This window comes from Trematomus bernacchii, unplaced genomic scaffold (assembly GCF_902827165.1).
Source record: "Trematomus bernacchii unplaced genomic scaffold, fTreBer1.1, whole genome shotgun sequence".
Lineage (NCBI taxonomy): Eukaryota > Metazoa > Chordata > Actinopteri > Perciformes > Nototheniidae > Trematomus > Trematomus bernacchii.
This window is the reverse complement of record NW_022987605.1, coordinates 1,306,171-1,326,792: the sequence shown is the minus strand read 5'-3', so window position 1 is coordinate 1,326,792 and position 20,622 is coordinate 1,306,171. Positions and strand designations below refer to the sequence as shown.

At 39.7% G+C, this 20,622-nt stretch overlaps 1 protein-coding gene across 1 annotated transcript; it reads right to left on the bottom strand.

Annotated features, from left to right (window-relative positions):
- Positions 1-958: 958 nt before the first annotated feature.
- On the bottom strand, positions 959-19,059 carry slc1a1 (solute carrier family 1 member 1). The gene is made up of 12 exons (XM_034130889.1): positions 18,758-19,059; positions 15,815-15,955; positions 12,528-12,620; positions 12,266-12,380; positions 10,801-10,843; positions 10,588-10,686; positions 9,477-9,661; positions 7,432-7,539; positions 6,133-6,255; positions 5,835-6,029; positions 4,372-4,506; positions 959-4,284 (listed from the first exon to the last, which is right to left on the bottom strand). The coding sequence occupies exons 1-12, from the start codon at positions 18,855-18,857 to the stop codon at positions 4,044-4,046; spliced, it is 1,578 nt and encodes a 525-aa protein (XP_033986780.1). The 5' UTR covers positions 18,858-19,059; the 3' UTR covers positions 959-4,043.
- Between the last annotated feature and the right edge of the window lie 1,563 nt (positions 19,060-20,622).

Genomic DNA, 20,622 nt, shown 5'->3' with positions numbered 1-20,622 from the left:
GGAGTCCTCAGGTAAATCCTGAAGGTCATTAAAGGTGAACTGTGTGTGTGGTGCTGCAGCTCTGTGTGAACTACTGCCATATATCAGAGAAATAGCTTCTAACTATGTCTGAGAGGCATTAAGCACCAGCTCTATCAGGAACATTATGATCTATTGCAGAATGAGTGCTGAAACACATTTTGGTGTAATAAGCAGTCAAGCTATAGGCCTTAAAAGCAGGGCAGATTGAACAAAGTCTTGAAATAATTCAGTAAATATGACATTTTTGGAACTAGCAGGTGAGGCTGCTTTAGTTGGTGTTGAAATGCCCCTTTTGAGTTTTTCAACAGACAGTTTACTGTACAAGTGATTAAAGAATGTTCTATGTTGGAAAAAGTGTGAATGCCTGTTTAATGAAGCCATACTCAAAGGCAGAGCCAACAAGCATACTTCAATACAGAGTTGAGAGATTCAATACATGGAAAGAATTGTAATAACCCTGCCTACCTTCAGCTTCCCTAACCAGCAAATCTCTGCTGAAGTCTTATCCGAACAATTGTTGGATTGATTGTTTCGGCATGTTTCGTCAGAAATTGTACAATAATTGTAATTGGAGAGACTAACATGGGTACACTGAGATAATCCAAATATAAGAACTGATAAAAACGAATTTAAGAATAGACCATATTGCATGGTCTTGAGAAGGTTAACTTATGTCGTAGGTTTTTCATGCAAGCTTGAGTTGGGTCTGTTTTGTCAAACAAAAAGTCCCACATCGAATAAAGTCAGCTAATGAGTTTGAATGAATCAGACAATCCATCTTGTAGAATCAAAACTTGCATTCTCTTTATGAGTTTCTGGATTTGTTTCAAAGCGCTGACCCTTATTTCTATATCAAAGAAGAGGCAATCATGTTCCAACACTAGCAGAATATGTTTCGGTTCATTACTAAAAAATATAAACAAGAAAATATGACAACTCATTAGCAACTTTCTTTTATTTGCTTGCAGTTACACATTACATAGCACATGTTGATTCACATACTGTACTTACTCAAGTAGTTGTTTCAACAAAGACGGGGTTGGTTGATGACGGTGTGCTTTTGAAATGTAGAATACAACCTGATTTGCGAGGGCTTCTGGGTCATCTTTGATCAATATACAATGACACACAAGCACCAACCTCCACCCATGTTTTAATTCAAATATGGCCCTTTTGGCAGTGTAGAGACGATTAAAATCAAGACACTGAGACTTAGACTCTTATTCCAGCAATGGATTTGGACATTCTTACTTTTGGGAAAAGTCAACCCTTTAAACATGAAAGCTCAAGTAATCCACTAAGGAAACGTGGACAAGTGAAATCCCACCAAACAGCACTCTGAAAACACTATTACTTCATTAGACTTTTTAATATTCAGAAAATAGGCTTAGGATTTTTCAGCACTGCATGACCTCAAAAACACAGAAACATCTGCACGATACTTGGTAAGGACACATGGGAAAGAGTAGCAGCTAACATTGCAAAGCATTGAGATGCTAGCTGCTGCTTTGGGAACAGTTATCAACCACAGGCAGAGGAAATCCTCTGTCATTTTCTGTACCATGGAAATTAGCATGTCTAGCCTAGCTAGCAAGGCATTTTTAAGTGTAGCGTTTGCAGTCCCTAATTATCTACGCTAACCTAGCCAATAACAATTAATTATGGACATTAGGTGCAGTTTTGGGAACAGTACTTTACAGCAGCTAAAGAAAATATCACAGCTTAATATCCTCTTAATATGACATTGATATCTCGACAGAGGCCAAATTGACTTTTACCTTTTAAGCTGTATTTCAAATGTCCATCTCTCTTCTTTCTTTTTCAATTCAGAAAGCTCGTACCAATCTCTTACAATGAGGAACATTGGAAAATTAGGGATGACCCACGGGGATATTCTGACTTCCAATTTAAAATAGAACTCATCGTACAGTGTGATATTGTGCTGTAAACTACTCTGACGGTTTCATATCTACCACAATCTAAGAACCAAGCTAAGTTATCTTACATTGAAGAAGTAGATCTACTGAGTCTGTTGTACAATGCATACCTCTGTTAGCATGTGATGGATAACATGTGTCTTGTCATTATGGAAGGTAAAAGGACTCTTTTTACTTTACCTTGAAAACACTGATATTGATTAGGACATGGCATACATAGAACAACAGAAAACCCTTAGCAATAACACGGTTGGTCCCATGTCATATCTTGTTCAAGGGAACTCCACCAAACAACTCTCCACCACTCATCCCATGCTTAAATACGATACAATATGAGCATGTGCAGGCATCAGAGCATGTAGCTGCTGCATGGAGTCAAATACACAGCTCTCGGTTATAGACATGGACATACATTTTATAAAAGAGCGTAAAACCACAAGCATCACAAATAACAATGCAGCCAGAGAGCATTAACATAGGTACAGATATTTGTATCATTTGTGTCAAAGCATTGACTTTCTCTGACGTTCTAAGAAAGGCAAGGCCCTTTTGGTCCGTTTGTCCATCCAACACAGTTTTTCAAAACTACTAGCCAGATAAACTACTATTGCCATCATTAGGACTACATTTCCACTTGTTTACAAGACATCAAAATGTGATGACCAGACTTTTCGTCTTGCACCCAACTTGGACTAAATGTTGACTTTTTACAAAATATACTGTTTGTCATAATTACAATTAGTCTGAAACGAATCATTTATGTTTGTGATTAATCCTGGTCAGCATTGGATTTTTATTGTAGCAGTTGCCTTTGAAAATGAGCCAAAAGCTGTTGTAGCTTCCATTTAGGAGGCTGTACTCTGCTGCTGTGCAGCGGAGTCGTGTTTTTGGTGGCTTTAATCAAAGTAATACCCCAGTACTTTTTTAAAAACAACTCCTTGCTGAAAGTGAGAAAAGAAAAGTATTACTTTCCCCATGTTGGCGCATTAAGTGTACCTTAAAAACAGCTAACTGTCACATTAAAGTGTTTTAGTAGTTCTATATTTGAAAGTTGGTGTGCGCTATGCTAGCTAGCAAGTTAACACCCTCCTAGCTCAACACAGATATGACATGGTAATAATCATTTCATTTCACTCTTGGCAAGAAAGCATAGATGTGCAGTATATTTCCCAGAATGTCAACATGACTTGCGGACCAATTGTTCCCACATGTTTTTTCTATTGTCTGGTTTAAGCTAAAAATGCCTATAACATTCATCTAACTGAGCAATATGTTTAAGAGCATTTTTTACCCCACAACCACAGTGAAAGTATAGTGGCAAAATGGTGTTACAAAGACATTCTCCAAACAAAACCTGTTTACTCTAATGTATCCCTACACTGCCTAAAACACACTATTTATGATCATTTTACGTGATTTGGTTCTGAAAAAAAAGACGTCCTTACATTTTCACAGTGTTCAATGACTTCATAAGCCTTTGTTGACTATCTTCACTCTCTGTGAAGTCCCCATAAAAAATCAGTCTGCAGCCAGCGATTAGCACTTCTTTAACATATTGCTTCATGCAACTTGGTGAAAAACCTCTTTATATGTTTGGCACAGTTTAAATATACAGATAGATATACAAGCAGTGCATTATTGGACATAGACATTCCCACACAAAAAAAAGATCATCCAGACATTTTTGTAAGAATTATTATCTAATAGCAAATAAAGTAGGATTAATGTTTTGTTTTAACATGTATTCAATTTCCTTTATGGCAAAATACATACACACACACTTCATATACTGTCCTTACGCGCACACACACACTTTAACAGCTCTTCTTTTGAGTGCATCTTTACAAGAAAAGATCACTCCTATTCAAAAGAAAAGTGACATGTTAATATTGGCACAATTTGAGAGTAAGAAGGAAGCACTTTAATCTAGTGGATGTAAATATCCGACATGGAGGGTGATCATCTTGGATAATGGACGCTGCTCTTGCCGATGTCTAAGCTTGGATGGGTTTCCTCTCTGGTCATGGGGCTGAAACATGAACACATCCATAGCAGCATGGCACTTTCTGCTCCTGGAGCCGCAGGCTAGAACTGAGAGGTTTCAGTGAAGGAGATTGCATCTGTCTTGTCGACGGTGAAGCCTCCATTGACGTAGGACTTCTTCTCGCACTCTTCATCATCCAAAGTAGCTTCCAGAGCAAAAGGGTTGGCGACATCTACATCTGATATCAGATCCATCCTCTCCAGTTCATTTTTGGATAGTTTCTGAACAATACCGGCTCCATAAGCATCGCCAAGAACGTTGATCATAGTGCGGAACCGGTCCCTGAAAAACACCACTCAAAGTTCATTTACAGCTGTTCAGTTAGAAAAGATTTGGAAGAAATCACAGAAGGTCACCAGATACACTTACAGCAGCCAATCCACAGCGACTATCAGAGTGACATCATTTGCAGGTAATCCAACAGCTGTTAAGACTATCACCATGGTGACCAGCCCAGCGTTTGGGACTCCTGCTGCTCCAATACTGGCAACCGTTGCTGTTATACTGCAACACAGACACACGAAACATCTTCTTTTGAATAACATGCAGCAATCAAATGTGCACATGGTGTCTCTACTACAGTTTGATTGCAGTCAGAACGTCATACGACCCAATTGCAGGAAAGGAACCAAAACTTAGAGCAATTATGAGTAGAAAGAATAAATGCTGAATATTTGCTCTGCTTTAATTTGTGTACTTAAAACGAACAAAACTAAATCAAAAGAACATTAAAGGATTCATTTGACTCTGATTGAGAATAGCCAAATGGACGACGGTTGGTGAAATAGCCCAACTGTAAGTCTGAGCAACACTCACTTTTGCTACTGAAGTTATTCAGTATGCTCTGAATAACAGTACATTATAATAATTTAAAGGGCACAATAACAAAAATAATAAACATAAGAAAGAAATTAGGGGAATAGGGTGCAAATGAAGACATTAAGATTGGACTTAAAGAAAATAAATAGGTCAAGGAGTGGACCTGTAGTCTGGTCCTATTTTGTTATGTACTTCTTTTTCTTCTTTTACATGTTGTCATCAAGGTTTTATGTTTCCTGATAAGTTACGATTAGTTGTATAAGTTGGATTTTATAGTCTCAGCAGGAAACCGATGGACTGTCCACTCCAAGTAGGGAATGAGTCCTTACTCCAAGTGAAGGAGTCCAAGTATCTCGGGGTCTTGTTCTCGAGTGAGGGAACAATGGAGCGTGAGATGGGCCGGAGAATCGGAGCAGCGGGAGCGGTACTGCAGTCGCTTTACCGCACCGTTGTGACGAAAAAAGAGCTGAGCCAGAAGGCAAAGCTCTCTGTCTACCGGGGCATTTCCGTTCCTACCCTCACCTATGGTCATGAAGGATGGGTCACCGAAAGAACGAGATCGCGGATACAAGTGGCCGAGATGGGTTTTCTCCGCAGGGTGGCTGGCGTCTCCCTTAGGGATAAGGTGAGAAGTTCAGTCATCCGGGAGGGACTCGGAGTTGAACCGCTCCCCCTTCGCGTCGAAAGGAGCCAGTTGAGGTGGCTCGGGCACCTAGTAAGGATGCCACCTGGGCGCCTCCCTAGGGAGGTGTTCCAGGCACGTCCAGCTGGGAGGAGACCGAGGGGTAGACCTAGGACCAGGTGGAGGGATTATATCTCTTCGCTGGCCTGGGAGCGCCTTGGAATCCCCCAGTCAGAGCTGGTTGATGGGAAACGAACGTTTGGGGCTCTCTGCTGGAACTGATAGCTCCGCGACCCGACCACGGATAAGCGGGAGAAGATGGATGGATGGATGGATTTTATAGTCTTATAAAACATGTAGTTAGAAGTGCTTCTTAGTAACCATGATGTACCTGATAGTGACAATCTGGCCCACATCCAGATGGTAGTCATTCAGCTGGGCGATGAAGATGGCTGCCACCGCCTCATACAGTGCCGTCCCATCCATGTTGATGGTGGCCCCCACAGGGAGGACGAAGCGGGTGATCCGCTTGTCGATGCGATTGTTCTCCTCGGCACATCGGAAGGTGACAGGCAGGGTGGCAGAGCTGAAGGACAAGAGAGCAGCTGGCTTGGAATGGTTTTCATTTACAAATATAAGAATGCTAAAATTCCTGATTTGGATTTACAAGCAGTGTCATAGATTCTGACCTGGAGGAGATCATGAGTGCTGTCACCAGAGCCTGGGCCATTCCCAATGTGAAGGTATATGGGTTCTTCCTCACAATGACGAAGAAGACAAGTGGCAGACAGATGGTGGCGTGGATAGCCAGACTGAGGAACAAAACAAACATTATTAAATACTGAAAAAACTAAAAAGTTGACTTTAATTAAATGTAACATGTCAAGAAATTACACATAATTGTGTTAGGTTAGTCGAAAGCAATAATTTTACGTTTAAATAAAAAAATATTCACTTTCAACTAACCTAATACATTCATGTGAAATCTGTTGACATAATCTGTTGGCATTATTAAAGGAATAGTTAAATATGTGGGGAAATGATTTGCTTTCTTATAAAAAATAAGTAGTTAGCTTAGTCTAGCTTTAAAAGTGGAAGCACGGATTAACAGCTAGCTGGTTTTTTCACAAGTATACAAATAATGCCTACCAACACAATTGCTGACTGACAATTGGTTATCTGGTCACACTGTCTGCTTCAAGTCTTTATGCTAAGCTAAGCTAGCAACCGTCCTGGTGCTAGCTAGGTATTAACTTAACATCTTGCTCTCAGATAACAACACATTAAGGTTATTTAACGACATGATGAACTATTTCTTGGAAGCATAAAATATGTATATGATAGGGTAAAATGCACTTAGGGTAGAAGATGCTCTTTTTCAGGCTCAGATGTAGCTAAAAGCCAGCTAGAAATGATTCTGACTCTCTTTATTATCGGCTAGCTGACTCAGCTCAGAGCCCAAACAATTACTCTGTTTGATGGTCTTTTAAATAAACAGAACTTTAAATAGATTGCAGCTACAGGGCTTATAAAAAAGCACTTTTGGAGAGATTTGACTTTACTTTGATATTAACGAGGCTTTTTCTGTTGATCAAGTCAAAAACTTTTAATCACCTTCGCTGTGATTCATAGTCATAAAGCAATGATGCAGGGAGAGGTTTTGTATAGGTCCTGAAAGCTGCCTCTGAACATTTGAACAAAGTGTGAACATTACGTGCACGTGTCGTCACAGTACCTTGGACCAACCCTGTGACCTAACTGGAGCGGATTTACTGTATAGGCTTTAATGGTGTCACTTAGATTTAGAGGCATGGGCGTAGCTCATTACTGCATCTGCAGGTTGAGCAGTTTTAAATGTCCTTGGCCCTTATCAGTGCATACCCAGAGCTCAGCTTTTACTGTATCACTGGAGGGAGAAACGGCCAAAAATGTCAACCATAAATCCCGGCGTCTGGAACAGTCGGATACAGAATAATGGCACAGTTTACCCGCTCAGCACCGTCACCATATAAAGACCCATCTTCTTGAAGATCTCCCAGTCTTCCACCTCGATAATCTTAGCAGCAATTAGGAACAGGATCCCTACTGGCATGTAGCTGAAAAAAACACATTTAGCTGTGGTCACTTGGGGGTCAGAACCTATTAAGATTATAGAACATTTGATGAATCAAGACCACAGCTCTGCTAATCTGACTAATTGATCTTCAATAATAAGTCATATAACAGAAAAAGGATCAGTAAAAAGTAGAATTATTGATTAATAATTCACATGTAAATTGTCTTTAAAGGTTTAAAATAAAAATCACTGGTTCTAGCTTCTCAAAGACAATGAAACCAAGTTGCTCATGACAGCTCCACCATCATTGGTGTATACATGTATGTATGTTAATGGGGGAATGGTTATCCTGTTATCCAAGGTGCTATATAAATACAATCCATTTACGTTTATTAGCCTGCCAAGCTAATGATCAGTAATAATAATAATAATAATTCATTTATTTTATATAGGCGCCTTTCAAGGCTCTCAAGGTCGTCGTACAAACACACAAAAAACAAGATACACAATACATAACACCAGCATAAGAAACATAAACAAGACAATGCAGTATATAAATCAATCACATAAATAAAACACAGGATGTGTGATGGATAATGATCAGGGTGGATATGCGAGTGTGAAGAGATGTGTTTTGAGACGTGATTTGAAAATGGGGACAGAGTCAGTGTTGATAGACGGTGTTTGTGGTCTAGCTTCTCTTCATTAGGAGTAGTTAAGCAACACTACAGTTGAATTGAAAATAGCACTGCTCCACTACTTTAGACTGTGAGCACTTAAGGCAGGGGGCAGAGAGTGGCCTATAACAGGAAGTGATGATTAACAGCAGGGGAAGCAGGAGTTCTGCAGCCGCTGTTCTGACCTTGTTCAATGCACCTGTTGGTAACAAGGATTGATGTTACATTGTAAACTGCAATGTCACCATTTTTCATGGAGGCTCTTTTTTGTAATTATGAATCCTTTGGAATAAAGACAAAGACATATATTGTATTTAGTATTGATTTGCTCTTCATCTAAGCCCTAACTGTACGCAACTGACACAAATGTTTGTTTGCCACGAGAATACTTGATAAAAATGATCTTAATATCATAACTCAATGTTATAACTTTAGCCTTTTTTATAACAATACCGCACATATTTTATTTTATTATTAGTATTTTGTCCCACGTCTATATTTCATGTTAATATTTCTCTATATTTTAATAATATAATCGTTTTTTATAATAGTTTTAATGAAAATGTATCTTCATTAACTGTGTTTATGTGCACCATATACACCAAGGAAAGTTCCTTGTATGTGTAAACCTACTTGGGAATAAACCTGATTCTGATAACTCCATTTGGTGAAGAAGATCATCAGATGCAATCGACAACCCAGAAACTCTAGTAAGTGGACCTTGAGTTGAGATGTGTTTTTGTAAAACGTATGTTTCCCTATCTCATAAAGATACATTATCTTTGAGAAGACAAAAAAAGTGTGTCAGATTTGGCAAACTACGTTTAATTCCCTTGCAGACCATTAGGATTCATTCTCCAAAATACTCAAAAAGTGCATTTGTTCTGTCCTCCATGTTTTCAAACTGACAGAATAATAAGGTGTTCACAATGCAGCTTGTATATGTTGGAAACCCATACTTATAGATTAGGAGTGTAAACAAATATCCATCACATTTTCATTAATAGTTGACATGCAAATATGAACTCAGTCAATATTGAATTTGCAAAGATATGACCGCTCAGTGTACTCCATTGTTCTGATTACATTCAAAAAGGATGTTTTGCCAATGATGATTTATTCTTTATATTATTACATCTTTTTGTATAAATTTGAATAAAGATATTCCAAAAATATTGCCTTAATGAAATGACTGCATTAAACACTTTTGCAATATATTGTGTTGCAACTATTCTATCATCATCGTAACGCAGATTCTTCCAATGCACAGCTCTACTGTAGACAGATCTCTCATACATACCACATGATGATGTTGACCAGCCTCATGGTGGCTTCGTTCAGGGCGTCAAAGAATTCCAGGAGTATCCGACCCTTTTCTCCCATCTTCCCAATGACAAGGCCAAAAGCAACACAGAACACGATGAGCCCCAAAACGTTGATTCCATCCGAATATGAGCCAACGATCTTATATTCCTTGGTTATGTTCTGCCAGGAGAGGAGACAAGGAGGTTATTCATTCAGCGACCAAGAGCAGGTCAGGAAGCTGCATCACACTCACATCAGCTCTCTAAAGAGCCATTGATGCGCTGTGCAAATGTTTCTACAGAATCTCAGCCCAATGACCCATGGACACTTATGACCCATTACAGGGTCTTCTGATGCATTTAGATCAGACGCTGGTTGCCAGGTGCAGAAACACGAGCCGTAAAGTGCAGCAGACGGATCAACAAGGACACTCTGTTGTCATGTAAAGATCAAAACCCCAATGTTAGTGGATGTTTCCAACAGGAGACAATGGTGGACTCTGGGGCACCTGTAGCTCAGTAATGTATTAAAGCCAGAGGTGGGAGAAGTACTCATATCTTGTATTTAAGTAAAAGTATAGGTACCACAGTGTACGAATACTCTGTTACAAGTAGAAGTCCTGCGTATTGAGATCAAAATAAAGTACCAAGAGTAAAAGTAGTCATTGTGCAGATTGGTCCATTTCAGAATAATATATATGATATGTTTTATAATGATTGATCATGAAAGTGTTCTCAAAGCTGGTAAAGGTGCAGCTAGTTTGAATGACTTTGTATACTGCAGGGTAGCTTGTGAATTTACTCCAGGTGGAACTAAAGTCTGATTTAACACTTGATTATATTTCACATCATTCATCCACATCTGTAAAGTAACTAAAGGTATTAAATACATGTAGTGGAGGAAAAGTACACCATTTACCTCTGAACTGTAGTGGAGTAAAAGTACAAAGTAGCAAGAAATTGAAATACTCTAGTAGGGTAAAAGTACCTCAAAGTTGTACTTAAGTACAGTACTTGAGTAAATGTACTTAGTTACTTTCCACCACTGGTTAAAGCATGAAGGAACAGCCTTCTCTAGATCAGCAGAAGGTTAGTGTGCACACCTACCTCTACCACCGACATGATAGCGGTTGTGAGGGGGGGGATGGTGGCGGTGTTGTTGTTGGAAACCTTGGGAGGGTCCAACTCTTTGCGCTTGGTCTTGTACTAGAGGGTGACCACATTTCACAACATCAGAGTAACATTCACGTTAAGCTTTAAATGACACTTAAACATGGATATGTCATTGGAGAAAGGATGAAAGATGGATGTGTGTCTCACCTGCTGAAAACAAGCCTGCACCAGATTTTCGGGGAACATGTTTCTGTTGAAAGGTAAAACAAGATTAAGCCTGAATGAAAAACACAGTTGAGGTGTCCTACATTCAGACAGAAGGCTCCATTCAAAATCCAGGAGAGAATGCTTTTAATATTCATAAAGAGGATGTTAATGTGGTCACGTTCTATGAGGCGAGGCAACCTCAACACTCAAATCTGAAGATACTTTACTGGAAGATGCCAAAAATGTGTCAACACAATGTTTCGGGGAGATTACATTTTTAGTATAAGCTGTACATTGTTTTCAACAAAAGCAATTGTCTTGCATCAAGAAACTAAAAGTTGGGTAGGTATAATTCAGAGCTGTGGAATCAAAAGGCTACTGTATTCTAGTTACAAAGTACTTTTTGGCCAAGCGTACAGAACAAACACTTTAAGACAGACAAACTGACAGTGTAGTAAAGAGTGTCTTTTTACTTTATTGCTGTTAACATGTCGGATGAGGGAGGAGGACGGGAAAGAGCGAGAGCTCATACAATCTTATTTATAGTTGAGTAATGCCTGACTTCAATCACATACCGTATCTAACTTAATATCAGTGGTGGAAGAAGTACTCTATTTTGAGAAAAGTCCTGCATTTCAAATCTTACTTTAGTAAAAGTGCAAAAGTATTGGCTTCAAAATATAAAATCTTGTATATGATTACTGGATTATAATTATTGATGCATTCATGTTTTAATCACAGCTGGTAAAAGTGGAGCTACTTTTAACTTGATATTCTACTGCTGGATATCTTTACACATGATTATTTATCATAGTTTATTTATATGTTGTATAAACTAATAATCCTAATCTGTAAAGAAACTAGTCACTAACTTTGTCAAATAAATGTAGTTTAGCAAGAAGCACAATATTGTCTTCCAAATTGTAGTGTAGTAAAAGTATAAAATAGCACTATAATTATTCTCAAGTACAAGTACCCAAAATCGTATGACAGTACAGCCATTAAAGTAAATGTACTTTTCACCACTACTTTACTGTACATTACACCACTGCTTGATATGCGTAGCAAATGTAATTATTTGAACCCAAACCGGGACATATTATTTACCCAACCAAGTGGTTTTGTGGCCTGAACCTAAGTTATGCCGAGCGTCCGTATGTGACGAGCGGATTGTATCAGGAACACTTTAATGGAGTGTTTGGGTGTACATTTAGAGGAAGTATATTTTCTTACTCAACTCACTACTTCTTTCCTATTTTTTAGGAACTTAGTGTAACACCAAGAACACTTTTGAGGAGGGACAGTCGGTAATTTTCTCCATTAGTCTGATTACTGACTGATCAAGTATTTCAGTTATAACTATCAGGGGAAAACGTCATTCATGTCAACATCTAGATGAGTTAACACTTCATGGTTATGAGGGATTGGTGTCACATGGTGGGGGGGGGGGGGGGGGGGGGGTCACCTGATGAGGTCCAGGAGGGTGTCCACTGTGGTGACGTTGGGCGTGATTCCAGCTCTGTCGATGTGATCAGCTGTTTGAGACACTCCTGGTTTGATAGTCATCACCAAAATGATCCCTGCAAAGAATGACAGCGTTCAGTATTCCTGTCAGGACAACTCCACCCATTGAACCACTTCTTTCACATAGCACTGTTTAAGTTCACTGACATGAACAGGAGACTTAAAGCAGTTCCTGTGAGAATTAGAGAGGAGAAGAAACTCACCAAGAACCACTGCGATGATGGTGGTTGAGAAGTAATAGACTACAGCTCGCAGACCTATCTTCCCCGACACCTCAGAATCCAGGGCTGCAACACCTGGACAAAAAGCACAATCTTTTATTCAAATCAACGCCAAAAGATCGTCCTACCAGGGTCCAGAAGAAAAGACTGAAGATGTTGGAAACTGATCTGATCAAGCTGTTATTTAAAAGCTTCAATCTTTTCCATGTGCATATACATCATTTCTCTGATGGAAATGATCTGGATTTGTAACCACTCAATCAACATTCATGGCATTGCAGCCCAGTCTACTAAAAGTAACGTTCACATACAACAAAACAGCTTTGTCCTTTTTAGCATTTTTCCGATTGTTGAGAGGACAGGAAACACGGAAAGATTGGAGTTGTTGGAGCTATTTATTGATTTCTGTTATTTTATAATTAAACATTTATTTTTCAGCAGTTTTTGTTTATTTAATGTATCATCATTTATTTTAATTATTTTAGTTAATTAAAGTAATCCTATATATGTTTCATTGTGAAGGCGGTTTCGGGCACCTGGTGATAATGTATTTATTGGAGACCTGTGGTGGTGGGATTGGAGCACTAGAGAGGGGCCGTGTTTCTTTACCACGGAAATCCACAGGTTGTTCTATACAGCATCAATTGGATTATTGGAATACTAAATAAATGCATGTAAGACGATGTTTTTGCCACGACATTGAACACTTTTCCTGATTTGCTTACTGGTGCCCTACCAGCAGTTTATTTGGAGTTAAATGTTCTGTTTTTTTTCTTATGATTTAGCCGCTACAGAAGTTCCAAATGAAATGCATCAAAGCCCCTCAGCTTGATGTGAAAACTGTCTGCACCTTAACCCCTCAGGGGGTGAAAGTGTAGGGAATCAAATGTTCTCCTGCACATATAGAATTAATATGTGATTTAGTCCAAAACCATTCAAGATCCTTTCCTATCCAAATCACAGCCTTGACAAGTTCTGTATTAATCAACAAGACCATTTGTATTACAGTCCCAGCTGGTTGTACTGCTTTAGTGGGCCTCACCTTCTCCCTGAGCACATTGTGTGTCTGAGGGGGTAAAGGAGGGTCCGGGCCTGGTACCTATAACCACAGGCTCCGTATGAGAAGGATCCAGCTAACAGTGAGTGAGGTACGCAGGTGGGGAAAACTCAGGGGAAATGCAGGTGGAAAAAACAAATCCTCCAAGTCATCAACAAACCAAACTGCTTCTCCAAGGAATAATCAGCCTTGCTGTGCTGAGGGTGAGCTGAAGGGGTTAGTGAGAGAAGATGTAATGCAGCTCCTGAGTGACATATCTCAACAGTAAACTGGATGATCCGCTAGCAGAACTAAGGACATTTAGACGGTTATCCTACCTGTTTTGCATTCAGACTGATCAGAGGCCTGTACTACGAAGCTGGTTCAACCTAACCTGGATATGTTTGAGTTAGCCGGTTGGCCCAATCCAAAACATACGCGCTCTCGCTAAGCTGTACTACGACGCTGGTTATCAAGTGGATCGCTCAAGCCAGCCGTGTCCTATCTAGTTAGGTGCGCGTTCACATGAAAGGGGTGGTATTTGGAGCATTCGACCAATCACAAACATGGACAAGCGTACTGACAGCGCAGCGTCATACTTCCTGAATGAAAAGTGAACTTTAATATTAGTCAAATATGAAGAAGTTGAACTTTAAACATCCATGACTTAAACACTTTATCCAGGATGAAAGCCACATAGCTGCACCTGCAAGGTGAATACAGCTGGTAAAAGAAAAAGTGTTTGAATGCGTACATTAACAGGTTTATGATATCACTGCCCCGTCCAAGACACGAGTGGATCTGACTTTAATTAGGAGAATTTGACTCGAGTGTTTCGTCAACTTAATGTGTTGCTTAAAATAATACTTCTGCATACAGTATGTGACACTGTGAGTGTTGCACGGCCAGATACGGCTCAGCTGACTCAAATAAGGAAATATATGATACATTATGATGTGATATGATATGAATGATAATGGGACACATCGACGTCTGCACTCACAGTGCCGCGGACTGTACTTAATGTTACTCTGATCCGGTTACTTATGTCGTGGCAGATATTTAAGTAAGCTTTCTTAACGCTAATATTATAATAGTCAGATTGCTCTGAAGATGGGAGGGGATATTCTATTAATTTTCACGTTCACACAGTCAGTTGATTTTGGCCGGCCGTCTTTCCTGCAACGGCAGTTTTTCTGTATTTCCTCTATCCTGTAATATGACTTGATAGCTTTAAACTCCGCACACGGAGCTCTGATTGGTCAGCAGGCGGTGCTTTCACTGAGTTGATCTCTTAGCCTGCCACCTAACCTGCTCCGGAGCAGGTTTGCCGCTCAGCATAAGTTACCATGGAAATCTAGCCTGCTAAAAAGAGAACCAGCGTCGTAGGACCGGAAAGCCCGAGATTTCCCTGAAGTTAGCCGGCTAAGCGAAAATCCAGCTTCGTAGTACAGGCCTCTGATCATCTGATGCACTGCTCTGAGAAATGTGAATGTGAGGCTGGCAGTGACATCTTTTAAATCAAAACTCATCTTTTGTATTAAAGCTTTTAACTACTGATGACACCACTCAGTTTAATTCGACATCCATGTTCTATTTGTTTTACTTTCTTATTTTGTATTACTGTTTCTATTGTTCAAATACTGTATATTTCATTGGGTGGGGAATTTTGACCGCATGCTCTGTTGGCTCTGACAGTCTGCTTTTAATCCATGTAAAGCACTTTGTGACTTTGTTTAGAAAAATCTGGTTATTATTATTATTATTATTATTATTATTATTAATAAATTAGTTGAGATTAAATTATTTTTGTTCTGCAACTATTCTCTTCTATTATTTTTGTTTAGATTTGTAATGGTGAATTTCTCTTGGCCTTTCAGTTACCTACTTTTTATCAGATCATTTTTAACCTCTTTGAGAATGAATTGATGAATTGTTAAATTATTGTTTGAAATAGTAGATTATGTTAATCACAATTCCCACAGAAGACCTCATTATTATTTATCTTTTGAAAGTATGAAATGTAATGTAGTAGTGTTTTTGTTTGCGTTTCTCGCAACATGTTTGTGTGTTTGTGCCCTCACATTCCCTTCTGCATCACTGCTCATTGGGATTGTTGTTGACTGTGTTTACTGGGATAGTGTTTGAACTGCCTACATGAACTCAATATACACACATTGCAGTAAACCACTATGAGTAGAGGTACAGCCAGTAATAATCCCGCTCAGGTTACCTGTTATCATGCTTGAGATGATGAGTGGGAGGATGACCAGCTTCAGCATCCGCATGAGGATCTCTCCTGGGAAGCCGAAATACTGCTTGTGGAGTTGTGAGAGGGACGCATACTCTCTGACCAGGACGCCCAGACTGATCCCTGATCAGAGAAACACAGAAGAACGTCATGAAGATTCAAAGGTTTTATCATCATGTGCACAGCAGCTACAGTGTGGAAATGGCAATGGAAATCTGAAGTCCCAGGTTCCTCCAACAATGCAACGTTAATATATATGACATAAAACAATAAAACACATTTTGAAATAAACAGAGAAGAATAGATTAGAGTAAAATAGTGCGGGTTATGTTGAAGACCAATATGCAAGTAATGCAGATGAAGTGAACTATAAACATGTCAGAAAAATAAATAAATACAGTAAGCTAAATAATGCAGGGAGTGTTGTAAGTGACCAAGTAAATGCAGGAGCCTAAATACATGTGAATAGAATAAGATAGATAAGAACATAATGTAAAATTAAATATTGTACAGTAAAATAAAATAAAATACTGTTTATTGTAGTGATAAATAATTAATAAATTGTACAATTCTAAGGCACATTTTTTTTTGGAAATGCAACATTTTATCAGGTATGATGTCGCTCAAATAAATGCAGAATTTTTCTCTGCATAAGCAACTGTCACATTTTTAACAGGTCAGCAAGGTTTCATCCCTTAGGAATTCATGAGGCACACCACACATTATCATTTCCAGCTATTAACTTCACATGCATCCCACTCAATGATTCCAGTAATGCATTCTATCTGTGTTATCACACATAACAGACCCCCATTAGGACGCTTGTAAAACACTGCGATGACACAGCAAACTGCATGTGATGCTACGACTGAACTCTGCGATCAGAACATGACATACACCTGATGGAAGCACTGGAGTTCAGTCACAGATTCAATACATAGGCTGTTTGGTGATTGTTCACCAGAGCCAGCAGCAGGTTGATCTGCACCAAACACACTGAAAGATGCCACCTGTCACCCCAGTTGAATGGTTTCTTATATTCAAAGCACTAGTCTGAAACTGGTAGGGATACAAAAAAGAACATTAATGTAGCACTTCTATCCAGCCTCCACAGCCTGGATGTGAATAGAGTATATAACTTCATAATTTCTCACGTTTTCAATCCCAAGAAATAGATAATTTGATAGAAATAGAAGCTGATTGCTTTGAAAAGGTGGACATTTGGCCAGGAAAAATACTATCAAGAAATAAGCAGGGTGGCTCACTGCCTTTTTACTTCTACTAAAAGTAAACGATTTGTGTAGTTACATTGCAGGTAAAAAACATTTGATTTCTTTCTGAGAGTGACATGAGAAGATCCATATGGATTGCATATCTGGGTAAAGCGCTACAGAGCTGGAGGCCGGACTTGGTGAGCATAGCTTAGCATAACGACTGGGAGCAAGGGACGCCTCTGGAGATCAGTATTTAAGACAGTGAATATCTCTATTTACCTGTGACAATCTACCGCTCGTTTGAGAGGTCTAAAGAACGTCCCCACTCTTTTGTTGCACAAAAAATTGCTAAGGTTTATTGCCACTGAATACGACGTATATTACCATTCTATTGAACGATGTGTAACTGTTGCACGGTTAATCGAATCATGTTGTATTGAACGTAATGAAAATAAACTACTTGGTTGCTTTAAGGTAACTAAATAACTAAGGAATAAGGAATGGGGAACAAAAACACTTGTTTAGGGTTAGGAAAAGATTTTGGTTTGAGATAAAATAAGTACGGAACCTATTTTACACGTCACGTATGTATGTGTTTCTGCAATTTAGCTTCATACTATCATAGCTACACAGTTGCGTACAAACGTTAGCACAACACTAGTTTGACCTTTGATTTCACATGGGACACGATCTCCGGTGAATGTCGTGTTGTGATGTCTCCGGCCAATAGAGGACACCATTGTCACAATAAACCATAAACAACCTGTGCTCATTTTCGGTGTGGGATTTGGGCTTGTTTTTAAATGTAAACCCTTTCCCTATAAACATTTTTAATGAGAAACTATATGGTATATTTTAAACTGAATACATGGAATTTATGATTTATAATGACAAGTCTCTTCCCAAAGTCTCTCAAATGTGTGTTAATCATTTAGCTCTCCCGGTGCGCTCAGGTGTTTGGCAGTATAATGCTGTGGCAGGGAGTGTCTCTGAACTTTGAACAGAGACAGGCTAGCTGCTGGATGGTTAAACCTAAACCAATCTGATGAATTATTATGTATACACATTGTGTGTCAAAATCTGAGTTTATAAATTAACTAGTAAATAAAGCTTCCAAAATGAAGTGGGGTTAAAGTGTAGATAAGTATAAAATGAAAATACTTGGGTAAAGTACAAGCCAAAATGTGTACTAAAGTACAGTACTTGAGTAAATGTAAACGTTACTTTCCACCACTGGCTACAGGTCTGCATTACACACAGATGGAGATTGATATTGAGCTCAATGTCAGAACCATAGCAAATAACCCTGAATTAAAATGTTCCTTTAACATAACTACAGTATGAATGTGGATCCATCCCTAAGATTGTGCTACACTGTGCCCTGCTGCAGGCTGAGGGCACTGCTCACAGATCCAGCATCAGCTGTCACTTTAGTCTGGTCACGTTTGACTGAGACACTTCCAGACTGCTCTCTGCTCTGGAGGACAGAGACTCACTCACACTACCCCCCCATTATTATAGGAAAGATGGTCATGAATGAACATAGGTTATCCTAACACACAGGTACTGGTGCTGTTCGTCAGCTGGTGCAAAACAGCTTGATTTATGTCAGCAGTGACAGCAGCTGGATGCAACAGCCAGGACAAAGAGTGGCACAGAAACAGCAGGAATATGAACGCATTCTCTCTACATCAGCAGGCATTCCACATACCGAGCACCACGGAGAAAATCGTGGCGATCAGAAGCCAGTTCCTCTTCAGCAAGCCCTTGAAATGCACGCCTCGTCGCTGTTTGTTACCCATCATGTCCATATCGTTTTAATGCTCCAAAATATGAGAGAGAATCACAATGGCCCCGTGGAGACAGACAGTCTGCGGCCGGGATGTGAGGTGCAGCCGCCGCAGAGAGGATGGAGAGCCGCGCTGAAAGAGAGGCGGCGGAGGGCTGGTGGCCGCGAGGCTGTGTGTGTGTGTGAGAGTGTGTGAGTGTGAGTGTGTATCAGGGTATATGTGAGTGTCCTAGAGAGGAGGAATGAGGGAGGGAGCGAGACCGTCTCCCTCCCCCACACAAGGTGTCTCTGACATGTTCTGCTTTTTACCATGTGACACCAGTGTCAGGAATTATAGCATAACATCCCCATTTGGAAACACATTTGGAAAACACAAAGGATGATTCCAGTAGAAAAACTAATCACATCTCTTTTCTGTTTCAAAAGGGATGGCTTCAAAACTTTACCCAAAGGTTTCCCTGAAGATCCCTCTGTGAATCATACAATAATCCCTGTCATCCCTGATGACCCACTAGAAGTGTGGATGTGTTGGTTTGCTCCACAAACTCTGTTTTTTTTACAACGCAATACTCTCACTTCAGATTTTTATTTTTTATTTTTCTCCTGGGCACAAGACAAAAGTAGATCGGCCTCTTATTTTGTCCCACCCAAATGTAATGATTTATATATTTCTGAAACTCATAATAAAAGACAACTGAAAACGACTGGGAATCGTTGCAGAATAAGATAATGGTACATTCGTTTTCAATTTCATTTTTAGATGTTAGGTCCTGTTCTGCTTTTTGGGGTTCTCCCTTGTTGTGTTTCGCCAGATTTGTTAGTATTATTTCTCTGTTTAGTTCATATTGTCAAGTCCGCGTCTGCCAACCCTTTTTTGTTGTCTGTCATTTCCTGTTTTACTTTGTGAATCTCTTCTCTCATTTCAGGTAGTTTGACTCCTACCTGGTCGGTGTGTTAATTGACCTGATTACCTGCCCCGCCCTTATTGTTTGCACCTGTAGAGTCCCTTGTGTGTGTATTTATTCCGTGTTTTCTCTGTGCCAAGTGCCAGATCGTTTTGACTCTTGTGTTGCCTGTCAGCCAGTTGTGTTCTGTGCTACAGTGTATATAGGTTAGCTTTTGAGAAGTCATTTGAGCGTTTTTGTATTACCTTGTAAATCACCACAAGTAAATCTTTTTTTTGGAATCATCTTTTGTCTGGAGTCGTGCATTTGGGTCCTATCATTTTTGTGTGTGCCCCAGTCGTAACATCCCTCTCCTGTAGTGTGTGTTCTATAGGTTTGTGTCACCCAATAACATTTTTAGATGTTAGGTCATATTCTGCTTTTTGGGGTTCTCCCTCTCCTGTGTTCTATACTGTAGGTTTGTGCCCCCCCTGCCTAAAAAACGCCTCCATTGGAATCCTTTGTTTATTTCAAGAACATATTGACATCACTAAGGAACACCCCCGCTCCTATTTGCTAGTGCTCCAACACATTGTACGTGATGGGCTAAGGTGCGGGACATCTCTAAGTGATTGACGAATCACAACAGAGCCGGCCAGCTAACCAATCAGAGCAGACTGGGCTCTGGTTTCAGACAGAGGGTGAAAAGAGGTGCTGCAGCACAGGCAGTATGAGAAAAATAAAGAGCTTTTTGAACATTAAAGCATGGAGACATGTCCCAGGAGAGACACTACATACTGATACACACCTGAACATCAGCAGGAGAGGACTCTTTAAAGTAGAGACACTACATACTGATATACACCTGAACATCAGCAGGAGAGGACTCTTTAAAGTAGAGAC